The sequence below is a fragment of the Piliocolobus tephrosceles genome, chromosome 13 (genome assembly GCF_002776525.5).
Source record: "Piliocolobus tephrosceles isolate RC106 chromosome 13, ASM277652v3, whole genome shotgun sequence".
Taxonomy (NCBI): Eukaryota; Metazoa; Chordata; class Mammalia; order Primates; family Cercopithecidae; genus Piliocolobus; species Piliocolobus tephrosceles.
The window spans coordinates 93,982,365-94,003,831 of record NC_045446.1 but is presented as its reverse complement, the minus strand read 5'-3'; the positions used below and the strand labels follow the sequence as shown (position 1 = coordinate 94,003,831).

The 21,467-nt window shown below is 38.1% G+C and overlaps 1 protein-coding gene across 2 annotated transcripts in view; it reads left to right on the top strand.

The window, feature by feature from the left end:
- Positions 1-1,039: 1,039 nt before the first annotated feature.
- Positions 1,040-21,467, top strand: part of PDGFD (platelet derived growth factor D) — a 248,163-nt gene continuing 227,735 nt past the window's right edge. For both annotated transcript variants that reach the window (XM_023208138.2, XM_023208137.2), the window contains exon 1: positions 1,040-1,627. In XM_023208138.2, coding sequence (XP_023063906.1) covers positions 1,504-1,627 — 124 coding nt within the window. In that variant the 5' untranslated portion in view covers positions 1,040-1,503. The remainder of the gene's footprint in view (positions 1,628-21,467) is intronic.

The following is a 21,467-nucleotide window of genomic DNA, read 5'->3' as shown; positions in this document are numbered from 1 at the left end:
AAACAATATGCTAAACATTTTTTCACATCATTCTCACCACAACCATACAAATTAAAAATTGCTGCTCCTGCAAATAAAGAAACTGAGCCTTGAAAGATCAGATGATTTGCTCAAGGAGACAAAGCTACTGAGCAGCGAGTCTGGACTCACTCCTTTTCCAAATACAGTCCCTTGGGCAGAAAGATGCAAGATGTAAAACCAGAGGCAGGCCCTCTGGACTGCTGAGCTTCCGGACAGAATAGGGAGAATCCCAAAAGCCTCAACGACCCATGCCTTTTCCTATGGACTGTGAAGGCAAGAGAGCAGTGTTCTGCAACTTCTTCCCCTTGCTCGGTCTGTCCCTGCTCAACCCCACCCTGTCCTGTTGCCCTTTCCTGTTTTATATAGTGCATATAAAAACGCTCGTAAAGACTTCTTGCCCTTATTGTACATTGCACCACATGGCCCATCACATCTACAGCCCTGTGTGATAGGTGGCTCATCTTGCTGCACCCTAGAAAAGGCATTTTGGTGTCCAGTACTCTCTGGTACCAGGAGGCCGTGCCTCATCCTGGAGTTCGCGAAAATTGCAACCTGCGCCATCGTTCCATCAGTCTCGACCTTTTCTAGTGCATTTGTGATAAGGTAGAGGGACTCAAGAGTAGCTTTCTCTGGGTGATATACTTTTATTTTTATTTTATTCCCTGAAAAGGTACCCTTGACTCACCCAAAGGTCACACTGACGGGAGCTCAAAAAAAAGCTCAGAATTTAGCTCCCTTGTATTGTACTTTTTCACTATACACAGTGAAATTTTAACTAAGTAGAGTCTCACTTTGGTTATTGTAAAATAAACACTCCCAACTCCAGTCCCCGACCCCACATCCCACCACCAAGAAGGCGGAGAGCTGTGGCTTGTGGTGAATGTGCCAGTCACCTCTAAAGAAGTGCTGGGATTCTACCCTCTCCCACTTCCTCCTGGCCACTGTTTCCTGAGCCCTTTCAGGTCCAACCAGCAGGGTAAAGCCCAGGACGGTGGGAAGAGTCCCGGCCGGCGATTAAACTGGGCATGCTCAGTGGCAGAGCAGGTTTAGGCCCGGCCTGGGAAACCGGGGAGCTGAGATGCTCGCGCCGCCGCTCTGAGCCCGAGTGCGCGCCTCTTACGGGCCGCGACCGAGTCTGGAAAACGCGGCTGCTCTGCTCGCCTGCCCCGCTGAATTCGGCGCTGCCCGCTCCCTGCAGCCTGTGCTGCAGCTGCCGGCCACCGGAGGGGGCGAACAAACGTCAACCTGTTGTTTGTCCCGTCACCGTTTATCAACTCAGCACCACAAGGAAGTGCGGCACCCACACGCGCTCGGAAAGTTCAGCATGCAGGAAGTTTGGGGAGAGCTCGGCAATTAGCACAGCGGCCCGGGCCAGCGCAGGGCGAGCGCAGGCGGCGAGAGCGCAAGGCGGCGCGGCGTCGGTCCCCGGAGCGGAACCCGGCTTTTTCTTGGAGCGACGCTGTCTCTAGTCGCTGATCCCAAATGCACCGGCTCATCTTTGTCTACACTCTAGTCTGCGCAAACTTTTGCAGCTGTCGGGACACTTCTGCAACACCGCAGAGCGCATCCATCAAAGCTTTGCGCAACGCCAACCTCAGGAGAGATGGTAAGAGACTCATTTTGTTTTTTAACTTAAAAAAATCATGTTTGCTATTGTTATGGTTCTTTCTATGTTTTTCCCCTTTCTTTTTGAATCTTTACTGTGAACTCGTGCTGAATGCATTGTTTGGGGAGGGACGTCTCCTGCTTGTCTCCAGTCCTGAGAGAGCTCCATTTCCGGAATGGGACTGAGAGGTGTGGGACTCGTGCTGATGGGGATAGGTATAAGCCAGGTGGCTCGTCTTGCTGCACCCTAGAGAAGTCTTTTTGGTGTCCAAGCCTCTGGTACCAGGATGCGGTGCCTCATCCTGGAGTTGGCGAAAGTTGCAAGCTGCGCCGCCCCTTGGTCAGACTCAACCTTTCTTAGGCAATTTTGATAGGTGGAAGGACTCAAGAGTAGCTTTCCCTGGGTGATATACGTTTATTTTAATTTAATTAATTTATTTATTTTTACGAGGGAGAGGAGAAATCATGCGTTTCAGTCCAGCAGTTATATCTGGAACAGTGACAATTTATCTATATTTATTTTCAGGAAATGGCAATGTGCAGCTTATTGTCCTTTAGGTCCCCTAAGTGACTTTCCTGTTGAAGTTCACCCTGACTCAGAAGCTTAGAGTGTAGGAGACGAAGGCTTCTGAGGTTTCATCTGCACCACAGGGGCACCCGGCTTCTACTGCTAGTTTCCTTGCAGAGGCGGCTTCCAACTATCTGCAAGGAGCACAGCTCCCGAAACAGCTGTCCTAAGCAAGGTCCCAAGCCAGCTTGTTTGTTTTCCTTTACTCTAGAGGACACCTGGGTCACTGGTTCCAGAGACCCTAAGCTGAGTTTATGTACTTTCTGGGGCCTCCATCTAAATCAGAAGTTGATTTATCCTTCAAGTCCTAACTGTAGCTGATGTTCCCAGTAAATTTTAGCTGTTCTGCCATGTACCTGAACTGACCCATAGGCTTTTGGATTTTGTTTTTTTCTACATCAGTATCTGTCTCTCCTGCTTGCTTAAAGTACTAACACATCTCCGAAGGAGACCACCAAGCAATTGTTGATGGCTTCACAGTTTCAGCTGACAGTATTTAACTGTCTTGGCAAATTCGTATTAGCCATCGTATCAGTTTCTTTCTTGGTATGTCCTTAATTTGGAATTTACTAAATGACTTTTGGACTTTGCAGGGAAACCAAAATTTCATTATGTTATCTGATGATGTGTAGACTGAGGATATCAGTGTACTGGTCACCTGAAGTGGTGTAGATTGATAGCAGGGAAAGCCACAGAGTCATCTTACTTTTTCATAGCGTTTTTATCTAAAAGATTCCAGCCATGAGTTTTTGGTAACTCTCTGTCTTAGTTAAAAGCACGTAATTTTTTTTTTTTAACTACATTTAAGGATTAGGCCCAACACCAAATATTTTTGGTTTTTTGTTTTTACTCTTTAATGTTTTCACCAGGGACAGATCTCCTAGTTTATCTTGTAGGTTTGTTAGTTGCACTTTGTATGTCCTTTTAGCTACATAGAGTAAAATTCCATTTATAATTTGCATGACTTCATAGCCATAATTTTGTAATCTTCAGCCTCCCAAGTATCAGTTACAAGAAGTCAAGGACAGAAAATGAAAAGCATGTAACCATTGCCCATTAACCCAAGATTCTGACTAAAACCAAGTTATGTAGCTCAGCAGGTTTTTTTTTTTTTTTTTTAAGAGAATAATCTCATTTTAGTTTCATTATTAAAACTCTATACATCTGCATACATCTGTCCAGTCTGTATGGGAAATGGTATGTTTCAAGAAAGCTTTAAAAACTACCCTGGATTTCTCATTTCTTCATATTTTAGTAAAATTGTTTTGCAATTACTTTAACAGTACACACACACACACACACACACTCTCTCTCTCTCTTTGATTAGTTCTGATTGCTCAATACTTTCCTCAACATCAATGTCATCTTACAAACAAGACTGGGAAGGAGAAAAAGGTAGTTATACCTTAAAATTTGTTTTCTATAGAGTAAAAAATGTTAACATTCCTAATGGATTGTTAGTTTATAAAATAAATGTTATAAAATGTTCAAATGGCAGCTTTTTCCTAAATGAGTATGCATTCTTCAAGAGGGACAATATTGTCCCCCAATGGGGTGCAATTAGATCTTAGAGGGTGAACACAGTCTTAGATATTGCAATGGTCTGTGTTCCTTCAAAAGGCTAGCAGATATAAACAGATATACATTTCTGTGGTATTACCAATCACAAGGAGGGAGAGTGATCAGAAAAAAAGTCTAAAAAGAGTCTTTAAGGGATGGAGGTTAGCAATAGTGAAAAAATGGTTGAGAAACATTGGCATAGAGTTTTGGTGAAAGAGTCAGAATAATGGGGCTATGAAAAATTCTAGACGGCACTTGGAAAATCTTAATGGCCATAGCTGACAGAGAGAAAGTAATAACTTACTAAATTAAAACCTTGTTCTGATTCCAGACATTGTCAGCCTGCTCTCCCAAATTTTTCTAATGACTCATTGAAGACAACAATATTCTTGCTCATTTGACTATCAGATTAAGACATGATAAAAGCTTGAGGAGGACATGAACATGGAATATAAAAAGGAGAAAAATAGAAAATGAAAGTTTCTAAATATTTATTTAGGGTCTCTAGAAGACCTGGCTTTCAGATTGCAAATTATAGGAAATCACAACAAAAAATTAGAAGTGAGCTTTGGGAGTTTTAGAAACCATTACCTGATGATGAATATACTTGAATGCTTTTCATTTGCTCCTGCTGGCCCTGTTAGTTGCCGCTTAATGTTGGGATGAAGAAAGGGGCAAAGAAGCCAGGTGTCCTGTACAGGGCATGAGGTGTGTTTTATTCTGTCTAGCCTAACACAGTAAAACCCCACAACTTCTTGATATACTATGCCTAATAGCTCCAGATACGTGGAGTAGCTAAGAAATTGATGTGGAAATACATAGTGTTGGGGTTGTCGAATGGTAGTCTCCTCCTACCCATTATAAGAAGCTGATCTGCTGCTGTGTCCTGGCCTTCCAGAACTCTCCATCATAGGGTACTCTTGTTTTGAAGGGATATCTACAGAGCCTTTCTACCTGTAGAATGGTTAAATGTGGCCCAATGAAGGAAGGTAGTTGAATCTGTTGCCCGTCTCCAGGAGGACATGAGGCTCTATAACTAAGAAGGATTAAACTATAATAATTTACAGTACTTAATAGAATGTTTACACTTATATCATATTTATTATTCTTGCTCAAACTGATTTACTTTTGATACACATTTCTGCCTCTGGTCACAAAGAAAATCTTAATTTAGCAGTAGCATATACGTATTCTAATTTTAGTGCCTACACAGTTGGTGCTTTTGTAATAATAACTGGCCAAAACTAAGTGTTGCTCAGTGTGCAGATTAAGAAGTGTAAAGATAGCCATTAACTGACAATATTAGTTACTTATTTTAAAATCTAACTAGATGGAACTTCCTGCCTAGGAGCTTAAGAATGCAGATGCATTCTTCATTTTCTTGACCTTTTGTTGCTTTTAGAAAGTATAGGTGTTGATGGTAAACAATTCTGAAATTAGTTATCTTTGGTCAGTATATAGTACTTGAGTCATCTGTTACATCAACATTATCTAGTGATAGGCCTGCAGTTTTAGTAATTGCGCTGCTGTCTTAAATTTTAGAGTAGTGAAGCTTGTTTCTTAATGTGGTCTTCTATTGTCATCGTTGATGATAGCACATTGATTTAAGTGCGAAGATCAGAGCTTAAAGGGAAGGCAACAAACCAGAGAACAATTATCAATACATTATTTTTAAAGTGTCTGAAAGCAAAGAATCCCATCTGTGTATTTTTTTGTCCAGCTCTAAGGATATTAAAGTCTATAATCTTGTAAAGCATAGCGGTGATTACATATTTTAAATGTAACATGGCTTTGACTTGCCACCATGGATAATATCATTTTGTAGAAACTCTTTTAAAGAGCAGGGTTTAGCCAGGTGACTGTATACCATGTACTGGAGGATGCTACTAGGTTGTGAGTTACATTAATGACCATAATGAGTTTATTAAGTGATTTTTGCCACAGGATTTTCCCTTTCAGTGAATCAAAGCAAAACTATATTGTTTCAGAACAAAAGAGTCAAACAGCGGAGCAGAGCCACAGAGTCACTGATCTCTAATGACTAGTAATAAGCATAAGCTTGATGTTACGCAGAACTCTGAGCATATGTGGTCTCAGAGCCCTGTCGTTCTAAGAGTCTAGAAGGATATGCATATTTCTGTCTCTGTCCCTAAGAGCTGAGTCATAATGTAAATCGTCTTCCTTCTGGAAATTACTCTTGAACTTTCTATGTTGAAGTCAGATTAGTGTAAAAAGGCAGTTCTGGAACACCTTCATACAATCCTTCCCTTTATTAAAATAGGAAAATCTTTTAGATGGATGAACCAGGTATAGAATGTATCTACCTCAGCTGTGCCATGCCATTCAGGGAATACATTGATCTTTCTAGCGATTAAGATGACTTGAGGGTGAAGGTGAGTTAATGTCTGAGCTACCTAGGCTCTTTTCAGATCATTCTTTACTTGATCTTAACTGTCTTCTGAAGATGAAAGGTAGCAGACAAATAGTTCTTTATCATAAGTTCTACTGCTAACCCCTGCTGTAACTGTTATTCATGTATTCAATGAAGGCTGAAGTACAGTGGCGAGATCTCGGCTCACTGCAAGCTCCGCCTCCTGGGTTCATGCCATTCTCCTTCCTCAGCCTCCCAAGCAGCTGGGACTACAGGTGCCCACCACCACACCCGGCTAAGTTTTTTGTATTTTTAGTAGAGACGGGGTTTCATGGTGTTAGCCAGGATGATCTCAATCTCCTGACCTCGTGATCCACCCGCCTCGGCCTCCCAAAGTGCTGGCATTACAGGCGTGAGCCACCACGCCCGGCCTTCAGTGATTATTTCTAACATCCCTAATGCCTCCTATATATTGTGCTAGGTAACTAAGCATCTGGCACAATATGAGTGAAACACACATGGTTCCTGACCTCTTGGAATGTATTGCCTAGTGGACAATATAGACAAACAATTGTCAGTTCCATTACATATTTTTCAGATACATTCTGGAGAGTACCAGGATTCTCCAGAAGTGCCGTGGAGGTCAGTGCACGGGTACCAAGGAGGCTGAATGCGTGTGGCTTCTGCTTCTCCACCCCTTCTTCAACAGAATAGCTCCACATGTATTATTACACTTCTTCTTCACTTATGTGTGTTCATCATAAGAGTTTTACTTGAGAAAATGTATTTTGCAATTTAAGTGTGAAAGTTCTAAAGAGTGTGATCTGTGCTTTAATGAAGGAAATGCACTGAGAGATAGGAATACACAAAGAGCACCTAATATAGACTTGAGGAATTGGGAAAGACTTCCTGGAGGAAGTGGTGTCTGAACTGAGGCTGAAATGTATGCTGCTTTGCCTGTAAAAGTAAGCAAACATGATACGAGGCTTTATGTCTTAGGACTCTTTAAAAAGAATGTCATTTTATTATTTAGTTTTAACTGACAAATAAAGATTGTATAAATATATCCTGTAGAGCATATTGTTTGGAAATATCTATGCAGTGTTCAATGACTGAATCAAGCTAATGACCATATGCATTACTCATATATTTTTGTGGTAACACTTAACCCTTAAAGTCTGCTTCCTTATCAATTTTCAAGAATGCATTGTGATTATTATAGTAATCATACTGTATACATTGGGATTCTTGATTTTTAAAATGTTGAAATCCAGCATGCCTTCTCTGGACTGAAGGAGCTCAGGGATGATTGCTGGGTGGAAGCTGTGAGCAGGGTTTGACCGTGCTGTGTTCATTCTGGACAAGTGATTTCAGACATTGGGTGCAGTGAGAGGGAGGAGCAGGAGAGAACAGCACTTGCCAAGCTTTCCAGGTGAGAATACAGGTATACAAGTGTCCAACAGCGAAAGGCATGGGAAGTAATGCTAGGGAGCTTGGCCATTATGCTGAGAGCGGTGGGAAAGCATTGAAAGGTGTAATTAATTTTTTTTTTTTATTTTTTATTTTTTTGAGACAGAGTCTGGCTCTGTCGCCCAGGCTGGAGTGCAGTGGCCGAATCTCAGCTCACTGCAAGCTCCACCCCCCAGGTTCCCGCCATTCTCCTGCCTCAGCCTCCCGAGTAGCTAGGACTACAGGCGCCCGCCACCTCGCCCGGCTAGTTTTTTTTTTGTTTTTTTTTTGTTTTTTTTTGTATTTTTTAGTAGAGACGGGGTTTCACCAGGTTAGCCAGGATGGTCTCGATCTCCTGACCTCGTGATCCGCCTGTCTCGGCCTCCCAAAGTGCTGGGATTACAGGCTTGAGCCACCGCGCCCAGCCTGAAAGGTATAATTTAGACAGAGACATGGCCCATTCTGTGTTTGACTGCTGGGTGCTAGTATTCCTGAAGAGTCTGCCAGACCGAGGCTGTGATCAGGGCCAGTCTTCCTATACCTCTGTTGCCTGTGGGACATGAATACAGATGGAATGATTTCGTTTTTAATATGATGGTGGGGGACATGAATGACTTTCTTAAACCCAAATCCCTAAATCCTTGGTGCCCTCACCATATCCCTGAGGTCCCCTCACCCTGGTTGAGGCTCTGCAGCTCAGCACAGCAGATATTATTTTGTAACTGTATCTGAGGTCTCAATAAAGTAATATGAATTATGCAGGTAACCTGTCTAGTGTTTGATAACACTTTAAGTTTTTTCAAATAGCTGCATTTCAGAATTAATGCAATTTAAAAGGGAGCATTTTTACACTGTTATGTGAGTGATGGTTTAAGCAAAAAGCTACAGGGAGTAATATATAATATTACAGCAAAAAGGAAAGAATCCAAGACAAAAGGGGCAGCAGAAATATTCTGCCTCCTCGTATGGTATTTCAAAACCAAATATAAATCAAAACTAAAGGAGGAAGCCCACAGGACAGCAAAGGGCACAAGTGCACATACAGGAAGAAATAGTTTCTTCTGATGAGTCTTTTTTTCCAGAGCAAGAATAAAGCATGCTTTGTTTCTGATAACTGTTGATAATGCACATAATAATATGTCTTTTACTTCATCTTCCCTCTGGTATGTTGACATCTCTATGTTAGCTTTAATATTGACAGATTAATACTGTGTGTTTTTTTGATTTGTGGGGTGCGCAGTTTAGTGGTTTTCATATAATTAGGAGGTGGAGAGGTCTGTGGAAGCATCGCAGCCCAGGCATGGGAGCTGTCTTTCATTGTGAGACGTCATCTTTTCTCAGATTTTAGGGTTTTTACTTGAGCACTTTTTTATAGAGTGTGTTCATGAAGACAGTTTTGGATGCAGTGCTTTGTCTATAAAAGTAAGCCAAACATGATTTGAAGCCTTATTTGTTAGGATTCATTTTTTTAATTTAATTTAATTTTATTTATTTTTTGAGACAGAGTCTTGCTGTAGCTCCCAAGCTTGAGTGCAGTGGCATAATCAAGGCTTACTGCAGTGTCAACCTCCCGGGCTCATGCAATCCTACCACCTCAGCCTTCCACAAGTAGCTGGAACCACAGGCACATGCCACCATGCCTGGTCATATCTTATTATTAATTTATTTTTAATTGACAAAAATTGTATATATATATCATGTACAACATGTTTTGAAATATGTATACAGTGTTGACTAAAACTAACATGCATTACCTCACATACTTACCTTTTTTGTGTGATGATAACACTTAAAATCTACTCTTTTACCAATTTTCAAGAATATAGTACAATGTTATTAACTATAGCCGCCATGTTGTATATATTAGGATCTTGAATATTTAAGGTTTGAAATGTAGCATGCCTTCTTTAGACTGAAGAGCTCAGAGATGTTTGCTGGGTGTGAGCTGTGAAGTGGGGATTGAATGTGCTATGTTGGTTCTGAAAAAGTCTTTTCAGACCCAATCTGAGAAGATGCTGACCAGTCCTCCATTTCATTGAAACATTTAATAAGCAGTGTAGCAACCACCTGCTTTTACAAAATGTAGCTGTTTAGCAAACTCAGCTATGGAAAATGCAACCAAATGAACTAACAAATATGCAACAAATCCACTTAAATGCTAAAATCAGTGTCACAAAATGTGTTCAAAAGGATCATGTGGTAGACACTAAAAGCCCATTTGTCTTTACTTTCCATATAATTACATCACCCTGGTTCATGTGGTTCTCATATCCACAGCAGAAGAGGAGCAGGTTATTAGAATAGATAAGAGAACTGATTTGAGTTATTCACACTGTTAGCAATGAGAAGTGACAGCTAGAAGTTTTCCTGCCTCCTCTTTTATTTCCAAGTCTTGAAAAGCATTCATAAGACCTAAGCAGGCCCAGCTGGCTGAGGCTTCTTATTAAATAAGGTGAAAATAGTTCCAATCTGTCTCCGTATGTTGCTGAGGAATAACTATATTATAGCCCAGTAAGGTTGTTGATTTTAAAAATAATGACCTTGAGCCATAAAGGAAAGTTCAGATTATATGTCTGATAGGTTTACCAGGTTCATAAACTGTAAATGGTATTGCCTTAAGTATGTATGTATTTCAACCAGAAATTGACAACATTTACTACAGAAACCTTGAAGAAAATAATGGTTGTAGCCTGGATGACAATAAACTATTATTATCATTCTTCTAGTCATAACTAATAGATTTGTGTTAGTCAAGAGGGAGGTGAACAGGGATTTTATTGGCGCTTTGGATTAGACCCTATTGGGTTCAGAATCCTTAATAACTTGAAAGAAAACATTGAAAACACATCTATCAAACTTGCATATTTTCACTGCAAAGAATAGTTAATAGTTTGGAACAGATGCAGAGGTTGGCAGACTTTTTTTGTAAAGGGCCAAATAGTAAATATTGCAGACTTTTCAGGCCATATGGTCTCTGTTACAACTACTCAACTCTGCCATTATAACATAAAAGCAGCCATAGAAATTGCAGAGTTAGACTCTGTTCTGGTCAGTCTGTGTCTGAATATGTTGTGCTCTTGGTTCCTCTTTTTTGCACAATTCGACCTTTTTATAATTCCTTTAACCTATTTCCATGGAGTATACTACTCTTCTATCTTTAAACTTTTCCTTCTTATTGGCTCCATTCCCTCAGCCAACGGGTATATTCTAGTTTCTTTGCACTTTCCCACAATGTGCAAAAGCTCTTTTATTGTTTCTCTTCACTTTACCATCATATACACTTTCTCCGTCTCACCACGACTCAATGTCTCTTCCTTCTCTCCTCCCCTCTACCCACTGTGATTTGAAATCATCCCCACTGCTCCACCGAAACACTCTGGGTGAGGTCACTGTGATTTATCGTTTCTTCAGGGATTAGCCCTTCTCTACTTGAATAACTTTCTTCCTTTGCCTTGACGCTGCCCTTCCTTTGTCTTAACTACTCCTAAATGACACGTTTGAAATGGTGATAGAAATAAGGCCAAAACTAACGCAGGACCCATTTAGGTTATTTGGAGAAGCAATATTAGAGAAAGCCTTAGAAAGCATATTTTATGTTTTACTCTTTTTCTGTTGCCATGATGAATGATGAAGAAAGAAGGAAAGATTTTAGAATGCAATGGGGGATGATGTTAATAGGAAAAAGAAAGAACATTCAAAGATAAAACCAATGTCATATTGTACCCTATCAATTTATACAACTATTAATATAACATTTTTGAGGATAAAACATTTTTTAAAATAAAAGGGTATTTATCACTATAAAATATGGCATTGAACACATACAAGGCTTGTTTCCCTTATATTGTTGGATACCCTTTGTTTATTGTTTCCTTGACTGTCTCCTTGGCTGGGTCTTCCTGTATGCCCTATAAATACTGGCATATTTTCTAGGGTTCAGACCTCAGACTTCTCTTCTCACTTTTCTCACTGCTCCTCTCTGGAGGATCAATCTTTATTTAGTGTCAGTTGCTCCTTGTTTGCAAATGGCCCCCAAAAATATATTTGTAGCTTCTACTTTGTTACTGAGCCCTCCCTGTCTTTTTATTTTACTATTTGAGGTATACAATGAGTAATCCCACTGGTAATTAAACTCTCCAACTCAGTAAATAATCGTGTGAAGTAATTAGTTTGTAAAATATTGGGTTATTCATCCAATGGTGAATCCCTTAATCATATTAATCCTTTCTGTTGTGGTTCTTCCAGACACCTCACAATTGTTTTTGAATGAACTGTTGAGTGAATGTAAAGATCATATATCATGTTTCAGATAGAGGAATTGCACCACTCTATGTAGCCTTCCCCGACTCCCAACCCTCCTTAGTTAAATTTTGGTACTCCTTTATTTATCCCGTATTTCTATCATAAGCCCTACAAGGTTACTCGTTTATTCACATATCTGACATCTGAAAATATATATTTGCTAACTATATTTAATACAGCTGAACATCCTCACCGTCCATTTCATTGGCTGGCACATTGGAGAAGCTCAATAAGGTTTGATGAATCTGTAAATCATCCAGTCAGTGTCCTTTTTAATGACAGATCTTTAGGCCACATGAGCGCGCTCACTATCAGATTTTAAGCAAATGAGAGAGAGAGTGTTTAAATTCAGGATCTAGAGTGGCTATCAGGTTTCTGCTTTAATTGTGTGAGTGGTTGCTGTATTGTTGAACAAGATAGAAAGTAAAACAGGAAGAACAGATAAGAGAAGGTCATAAAGATAGAAAATTAATTTGTGAACACTTTAAGCTTTAAGAGCTTGTGCAACATTGATGTGGAGAAACCTAGAGGCATGAAGGTAAGAGAGAAACATATTTGCCTGAAATGCATGCACAGTGAACATGAAGTAAATAACTATGTATTATAAAGTTTTTAAAATAATTAACATTTATCATTATGGATGCATGATAATAATGTCTGATATTTCCTGAGTGCTTTTAACGTGGTTAAGTGCTTTAGTATCTATTATGAACAGTGGTGTATGTGAAGAATTGGTTATATGTTTCCAAAAGACTTTGTTAAGAACCCTAAGATTACACATACTTTTAGACTGCCACCTTGGACCTAGCATATTTTGGGTTAATTTTGGACGATTATCAGTGAAATGTGGATAATTTTCAATTGTCTTTAAAAAAGCCAAACCAAAACCAAAACCAAAAAAAACTAACCACTGACTAGAATGAATCCTTTTTGTCATGCCTTTGCAATATTAGTATTTGAGTACATTTACATAAAATTCCTGCTACTTAATGAAAGGGTTTTAAAAAGAGGTAAAAATAAATTAAGGATGAGGAAACAAGTCTTAAGAGTCAGTGTAGAAGATAGATGGTAGAAGGCTAACAGAAAATTAATGCATCTTCCATTTATAAATTTATAGAGAAATATGTTTACACTATATGTTATTTTACTGATGACAAGAATTGCTACTGAACAAGACATAAAAGTACATTTGCTGTAATAACAGAAATTTCATTGACAAAGTTTCTAAACATGTAATTAAAGGATTTATAAACATTTGTTAATTGAAAAACAAGATAGAATGAAGTGAGAGCAACTTGGAATTTAGTTTAAGTACAGTGTATGTTGGGATTATTTAAATATGTCAGAAAGAACCACTGTGGCCTTATATTTTGTATTCTTCAGTTTACTACTTTTCACCAAACCCAACTGCAAAAAACATAACTACTTGTTGAGCAGAGACTACATGCAATGCTCTGGGTGAGGCACCATGGAGCAGAAACAGTCAAACCTAAGGCACAGTCTCTGCTCTATTACAACTTAACTTTGGCCGAAGAGAGAAAATATATATGTGAATAAACATAGGGCAAAGCAATGCCATGTGAGTGCCACCGTTATGTGACCTAGAATTTTTTTTTTAAGAATCTTAATTTCGAGATTCCGTCTTGATGATCAAACTATAGCCATAAATTACCTATCCTAATATTTGGTTCAATAGAAAAATATCTGTATTGGTTGAGTTGCTGTTGAGAACAATATTATTTGAAAATGAAAGGCCAACCCCTTATGATTCAGTTATTAAAACTTGAGCAGAAAAGTAACTTTTAATTTTAGAACCAGAAGTCTTACTTTCTTGACTTTTTTCTTTTGTGTGTTCGAATTTTAGGATACGTGTTTCTGAACATGAAAGCAAAGTTGTAGACTCAGTTACCAACCCAGTATGACTTAATTTTTTAATATTTGATGTGCGATGTAATTATTTGACCACTGGATGGCAGTAAACAAAGACAACTTTGAGCATGATGTATTATTTTCCCTCTCTCTTTGTTGGGAATGTAAATTAAACTAACAAAGTCTCATATTTTCCGGATACATTTTTTGAAAAATCAAAGAACAATGGGAATCTATCATTAATATACAACAATTCTATTATGTATTATATCAATAAATTTTAAATATAATTAAAATATGTTGAAATAATTCAGATAACTGTTTTACTGTTTTGTACTATTTATGCATCCAGTTTGCATGCGTGTGTAAAGTTCATGAAAATCCAGTTTAGAAATATTGATTGGTTGAAAATAATTTTTTGAACAAAATATGGATACATGACCAGTTAGTTGGCCACTCTGACTTGCAGGAAGTTCCTAAAGAAAGAAGGAAAAGAAAGAAAAGAAAGGGAGAGTAAGAGAAGAGAGGGAGAGAGCCTTCTATCAATGTGCTAAACAGTAATCAGTGATGGGTGTGCACCAGCTACATCATTGCTGCACGTAAAAAAATTGGGTTGTATTCATCCAACTTTAATAAAAATTGCAAAATGTTATATAAATGATCATTTTTAATTAATGTTTCAAGGCAGATTAGGAAATCATGTGTTGGGGTTTGTCCTATGGCTGAATAATGATCCCAATGGTATCATGTCCTAATCCTGGAACCTTTAAATGTTACTTTATATGCAAGAGACTTTGCAGATATGATTTACTTTAGGATCTTGAGATGGGAGATTTTCCTGAATTATCTGGGTAGGCTCTAAATGCAGTCACAAGTGTCCTTGTAAGAGAGATGCCGAGGGAGATTTGACAAAGGCGGAAGAGATGTCTATGTGACCACAGAGGCAGAGATTTGAGTTGTGTGTCCACAAGCCAAAGAATGCCAGCAGCAAACAGGAGCTGGAAGAGGAAAGGTATGGGCTTTTCCCTGGAGCCTCCAGAGGGAGTATGGCCCTGTCAACACCTTAATTAGGGTCCATTGAAATTGATTTAAGACTTCCAGTCTCCAGAACTGTAAGAGAATGAATGTGTGTTGTTTTAAGCCTGTAAATTTGGTGCAATTTGTTACAACTGCTATGGGAAGCTAACACAGGGTCTTGGATATAAATAAAGAATAGTTGAACTGCATAGTTTGTTCAGCCCAGTTTCCCAACCATTATAAAGTTCATTGGCCAGTAAATCTATATTGACAGTTTAATGGTGCATTTAAATCTCTGCTTCTGACAATTTCTTAGACAAGCCTCACTTCTGCCCTAATTCCGTATCAGAAAGATAGAAATTTCTGACTTGAAATTTTATGGACTTTAGATAAGATTAAATTGAGGATGATAAGGGCAGTGTCCTATTTCATTATATTATAAAACAATTATTTAAAATTTTCATTAACCTCATGTGTCATTTATTCATTTGTTGGCTCATATGTTTATTCATTTTTAATTCCATAGAGTTTTGTTGCAAGTCCAATGTGTATCTGCTTCTATACTAGGTTCCGAAGTCAAAGTGTTGAAAATGATGTGATAATTACATGATGATAGCTACCATTCACAGAGCCTTTACTAGTCTCAGCATTACATTAGATATGTTGATGTAATATGATATATGTAAGTACAATGACCATAGTATATCTTAAGTGATGGTAACAGAAGATATATACAGCAGGTCCTAGAATAAAGTCATTTCTTCACCATCATTTCATTGTAATATTGATGAGAAACAAAATATCAATTTCCAGCCAGGGCCACTGTCCAGTGTGAAGTTTCTGGGTTTTCTCTGGATACTCTGGTTTCCTTCCACATGCCGCAGGTGTACCCGTTAGGTGAATTGGTGCATCTACATGGTCCCAGTCTGAGTCAGTGTGGGTGTGTGTGAGTGTGCTGGCCGATGGGATGGCATCCTGTCCAGAGCTGGGTCCTGCCTTGTGCCCTGAGCTACTAGAATATACTCTGGCCACCAGAGACCCTGAACTGGAACAAATGGGTTGAAAATGGGATGAATAAATGAATACAAGTTATTGTAAAGTATAAATTCATCAAGTATAAGATAATCATACAAGTGCGCTACAGTAAACGGAGCAGCAGGAAAGCACTCCATGAGCCTGCCATGTTCGTTCTTGTTTGTGTTTGAGCTGTGTGATGGTAGGGGATGCACCTTCCAATGTTTGCTTTGCAAACATTTATTCCTGGACTTAACCCGCCACCACTACCACTGCCATCATTCACTGATTCACCAAACTTGGGTATATAATTATCGCACTTGTTTTTATTCACTTTTTTCTTGAATGTATGTATAGCACACATTTATTTCAGTATTGAGTATTAGAACTGTTTTGGTCTTTAATTAGAATTTTGGTGATGCTTTTGTGACCAGAATTATGCCATAGGAATTTAATTCTTCTTTATACCAACTAACCTATAATAAAGTTGGTTTCTCTCTACATCCTTTCACTTAAAGTTGCGATTTCTAATAACCTTTAGATGACATTAAGTGAGAACTTACTGTACCTGGATGAGGGATTTGCAAAATTTAAGATTACTGGAAATTTGGAGTTTAGGACAGACTCAGAGAATTCTAGGTGAATTTCTGAACCCGAGGTTCTTAGCTGAAATTGAACCAAACTCTTGCCACTGTAAACCATCATTGTCCAAAAGAAATGTCATATAAGCCAATGTTATTTAAAGTTTTTTAGTAACCACATAAAACAGTACAAATAAATACATGAAGTTATTTTGGTACATATACACCATGGAATGCTATGGAGCCATAAAAACAAGATCCTGTCCTTTGCAGAGACATGGGTAAAACTGGAGGCCTTATCCTTAGTAGACTAACAGAAACAGAAAACCAAATACAACATGTTCTTACTGATAAGTGGAAGCTAAGTGACGAGAACACATGGACACGTAGTGGGGAACAGCACACACTGGGGCCTTTCAGAGGATGAAGGGTGGGAGGAGGGAGAGGATCAGGAAAAGTAAATAATGGGTCCAAGGCTTAATACCTAGGTAATGAAATAATCTGTACAACAAACGTCCGTGACACAAGTTTACTTATGTAACAAACCTGCACTTGTACCTCTGAACTTAAAATAAAAGTTAAAAAAATATATATTTTATTTAACTCAATATATATGTAAATATTACAATGTTTCATATTTTTTAATTATTGCAATTTATTTTAAATTTTTATTATACAAAAATCTTCAAAATCTTTTATGAATTTTATACTTACAATACATCCTATTTCAAAGTAGCCACATTTCAAAGATTTGATAGCCACATGTGGCTAGTTGTTGCCAATTTGGACAGTATAGCTTTAGGACATTAAGATCATTTATTTGGAACAACACATATTACCATTGGTCTACTTCCAACATAAAAGATTAATTTATGAGAGCTATTTTTGTATCTCATCGTTTCAGTGTGTTGAAACGGCTGAGTCACTTTTTAGGGAGATGAATAACTCAGCATGGGCAAGTTTTATGTGTTTTATATTTTATTATAATATCAACACTGGTACAGTTGATGTTGCTAGTTATTTTCATGTATTATCTTAAAAAATGATAGTCATCTAATAAACTAACATAAACCATGCTACTCAGTTTTTATGCCAGGTGCAACATTTCTGATATTTGAAAAGTTTCTAATAAAAACAGCAGCTGGCACTTCATTTCTCTGCCATGAATGGGAAAAACTGTGTTTAACCAGCATTGATACTTCTTTTCATTTATGAGTTAATTTGAGTTAGGCAATGAGAATGTTCTCATTTATCACTTGACCATTTTTAAAAATTACTCTTTCTGGCTGATTTTAAAAGATTCGTGAATAGGAGAACCCTGCCATATGTTTGGAGGGTTTAACCTGTTATTTGTATTTGTAATCTGTATTTGATATAGATTTTGTATCAAAACTGTATTTTGTATAATTTGTATTTGTATAATCTGTATTTGATACAGATTTTTACTATGTCACCCATATTTCCTTGGAGTTAGTGGCCTTAGATTTGGAACCATTGGACAGCATATATTTGGAACATGACTTTTTAGGACAATAAAATATTATGAAAACTCCTTTCCTTTTGCATTAAAAAATTTCAGAGCTGTCACTGACTATGTGGCCTGGAATTTAAATATGATTAATAAAAAATATTACAGCAATATAAATCATTCTTACTTTAGTTAAATGAGTATCTCTAACAAGCTATTGGTTGGATCATTATTGACATGACCATCAATTTGCATGTAATTTGATCAGGAAAATATATTCTGTCAAGTAAAATGGCTCGTAAGGGTATCCTATGTTTCCTTACCTGACTTTAGAAATATCTCATTGGATTGTGTTCCCATGACAGGCTCATATATAATGATGTCCTGTAAAACTTGGATTGCTGCAAAATTTATTTCTTCTATTTGTGGAGAACTTGACCTAAGTTGTCCATTTTGATATCTTATCCTTTAAAAAACCATAGCATAGTTTACTTAGTTTTCAAAACAAGCACACAAGATTGGAAAGGCTTGTTCTAAGCAAGAAACAACTTCACAAGATCAGAATCTCTTCAACAACGTTATATGTGTCAAGTCACAGCGTGACTCTGGTGTTATTGAAAACATTTTATTCAGAGGGCACTTTTCATTTTTTCAACAAAGAAGTGGTTTTTAAAACAACTTTTTTTTTTTTTTTTAGTATGCCCCAGTGCCTGGTGTGTACCAATCTCACTTATTTCTACCTGAAATTATATCATTTATTTTCATTTGTTTATGTTCTGTCTTCCTTCAAGAATATAAGCTCTCTAAGGATAAAGACTTTGTCTGTTTTATTCCCTACTGTATCCTTTTTTATGTCTCTTTTATTCCCCTTGACTCCTGGAATAGTACCTGATACATAGCGGTACTCAGTAAATGTTTGCAGAGTGATTGAATGAACACCAGCCACGTACAATTCGGATGAAGCTCCAACTTGTAGCAGGAGGAAAATGTCTGGGTAGCAGATGGGGACTAACTATGATGCTAATGAGACGCTTCAGGCCCATCCCCTTTATTGGCCCCTTTCAAGGTCCTGTTACCTAATTTTATATGTATAATTTGATGTTCTTTATTTTAAAGAGGACATCCCACATCATACAAGTGTTATACTACAAAATCTGGATCATTCCCTGGAATTAAGATCCCTATCTTGACATTTGAGGTTTGCTCTGAAGAAATGTGGAAACAAGTGAAACTATCAGATGAAAAATTTAGTGCAGCAGGAGCTCAGGTACCCTAAGAGCAGGATTAACCACATTGTCTAGTCTAATATGAAACATCCTGACTGATGTCCATGGCTGTTGTGATGCTTTTGTGTTACTTCCCTGGAACACACTTCTGTTCCTGCCATTGAGAAATATGTGTGTTGTATTTGTTTCCAAACATATATCTTCCAGTCCTACATGTTAATGTAATTCCATAATTTAATGTTGTGTGACACAGCAAAACATGAATACAAAAAAGAGAGTTGTGTCTGTAAATAGTTAATTTGGTGTTTGTCGAAACTTTAATGGTGAGTGCTCAAAAATAAAGTTGTGGAGTTTATTAGTCTGCTTGGGCTGCCATAGCAAAATGCCACAGACTGAATGTCTTAAATAAGACTTTGTTTCTCATAGTCCTGGAGGCTGGAAGATCCAAGGTCAAGGTATTGGCAAATTTGATTTCTGGTGAGACTTCTCTTCCTGGCTGAGAATGGTCGCCATCTTACTGTGTCCTCACATGCTCTTTCCTCCTTGTGTATGTGGAAGGAAAGAGATCTCTGGTTTATCTTCATCTTCTTAAAAGCACCTGTCCGGCTGGGCGCGGTGGCTCAAGCCTGCAATCCCAGCACTCTGGGGGGCTGAGGCGGGCAGATCAACAGGTCAGGAGATCGAGATCATCCTGGCTAGCACGGTGAAACCCTGTCGCTACTAAAAACACAAAAAAATTAGCGGGCGTGGTGGCGGCGCCTGTAGTCCCAGCTACTCGGGAGGCTGAGGCAGGAGATTGGCGTGAACCCGGGAGGCGGAGCTTGCAGTGAGCCGAGATCGCACCACTGCACTCCAGCCTGGGCGACAGAGCGAGACTCCATTTCAAAAAAAAAAAAAAAAAAAAATTAAAAAAAAGAAAAAAAAAAGAACACCTGCCCTATACTATTAGAGCGCTATCCCTGTGACCTCATTTACCCTTAATTATCTCTCTGAAGGCCCTATTTCTAAATACAAGCACACTGGGGGTCAGGACGTCAACAGATACATTTTGGGAAGATACATTTCAGTTCATTACAGTTTGGTATAAGTGAGACAACTGAACTATTTCACAAAAAATGAAAATAAAATAAGTCTAAAAAGCCTGAAGAACTCCCTATATAAATTGCTTCATGTGTATCTTTAAGGTTTTCTCTACTTTCAAGAAAGATAAATTGGAAATTATAGATAAATTATGGATGTAACTTATGCAAGAATGATTACAAAATTTTATCAGTATGAGACATACTTAAAGAAAAGACTTGCAGTTCATCAGAAATTGGCTATAGAAATACATATTTACATGTGTTAAGCTAAAATAAAAATGTAAAACCCTGCATTTTAACTGGCATTTTAATCAATCCAGTGCTGTTTCAACTATGTCACGTAATAGGGTTTCTAATACGTGTAAGGAAACAAACAGTGTATTAAAGAGATGCATGTATTGCACAATGTAGCATAGCATTCGCTTTATACCAACACTGGTTAATGACATTCATTAATTTGAAAAGAAAATTTAGCCTGATGAGAGACATACGGAATAATAATTAAGGGTAACAAGACCTCAGCTGAAATCCAGCCCCTGTCACTTCCTAGCTATAGCTATGTATTTGTAGGGATTACTCAACCCCTCTCAGTACTCGGAGATTAAATAACAATAACAATAACACCACTTATTATAAAGTAAATGTGAATATTAAATAGTTATTTAGCACAATATCAGGGAAATGGCACTGAATAAATGGTAAGGCAATCAGGGTGTTTTCACTTTTCCACATTTTTTTCAGAGTACACTTTAAATAATGAAAGTTGTATCTTACTAAAAGTAGTAGTAACACCTGTGTCTACAATATGTTAATACGGTGATTTCACTAAATTTTAGCTCTGGAAGGCTTCTTAGAGGCAGGCTAGGTCATCTTCTTGCTTTATGGTTGATCAAACCATGGCACAGAAAGGTAGAGTAACTTCCCTAAAGTCATACAGTGGATCATTGGCAGGGTCAGGATTTAAATAAAAATTTCTGATCTATCATCTGCTGCTTTTCCCAAAGTATTGCAGATACCTCCTGTCTATTGTTAGGTAAGACAATTGCCAACCTCAGTAAGATTGGTGATAAATAGTTAAAATGGCTTCATCAACATTGAATTGGTTGTATCATAAATAAGTGTACTTTTTCTCTGCCAAGTGGTGTTCAGTTTGGACTTTTTTTTTTTTTTTTTTTTTGTGATGGAGGTTTGCTCTTATTGCCCAGGCTAAAGTGCAATGGCACGATCTCAGCTTACTGCAGCCTCTGCTGCATCCTGGGTTCAAGTGATTCTCCTGCCTCAGCCTCCCAGGTAGCTGAGATTACAAGCGCATGCCACTACACCTGGCTAATTTT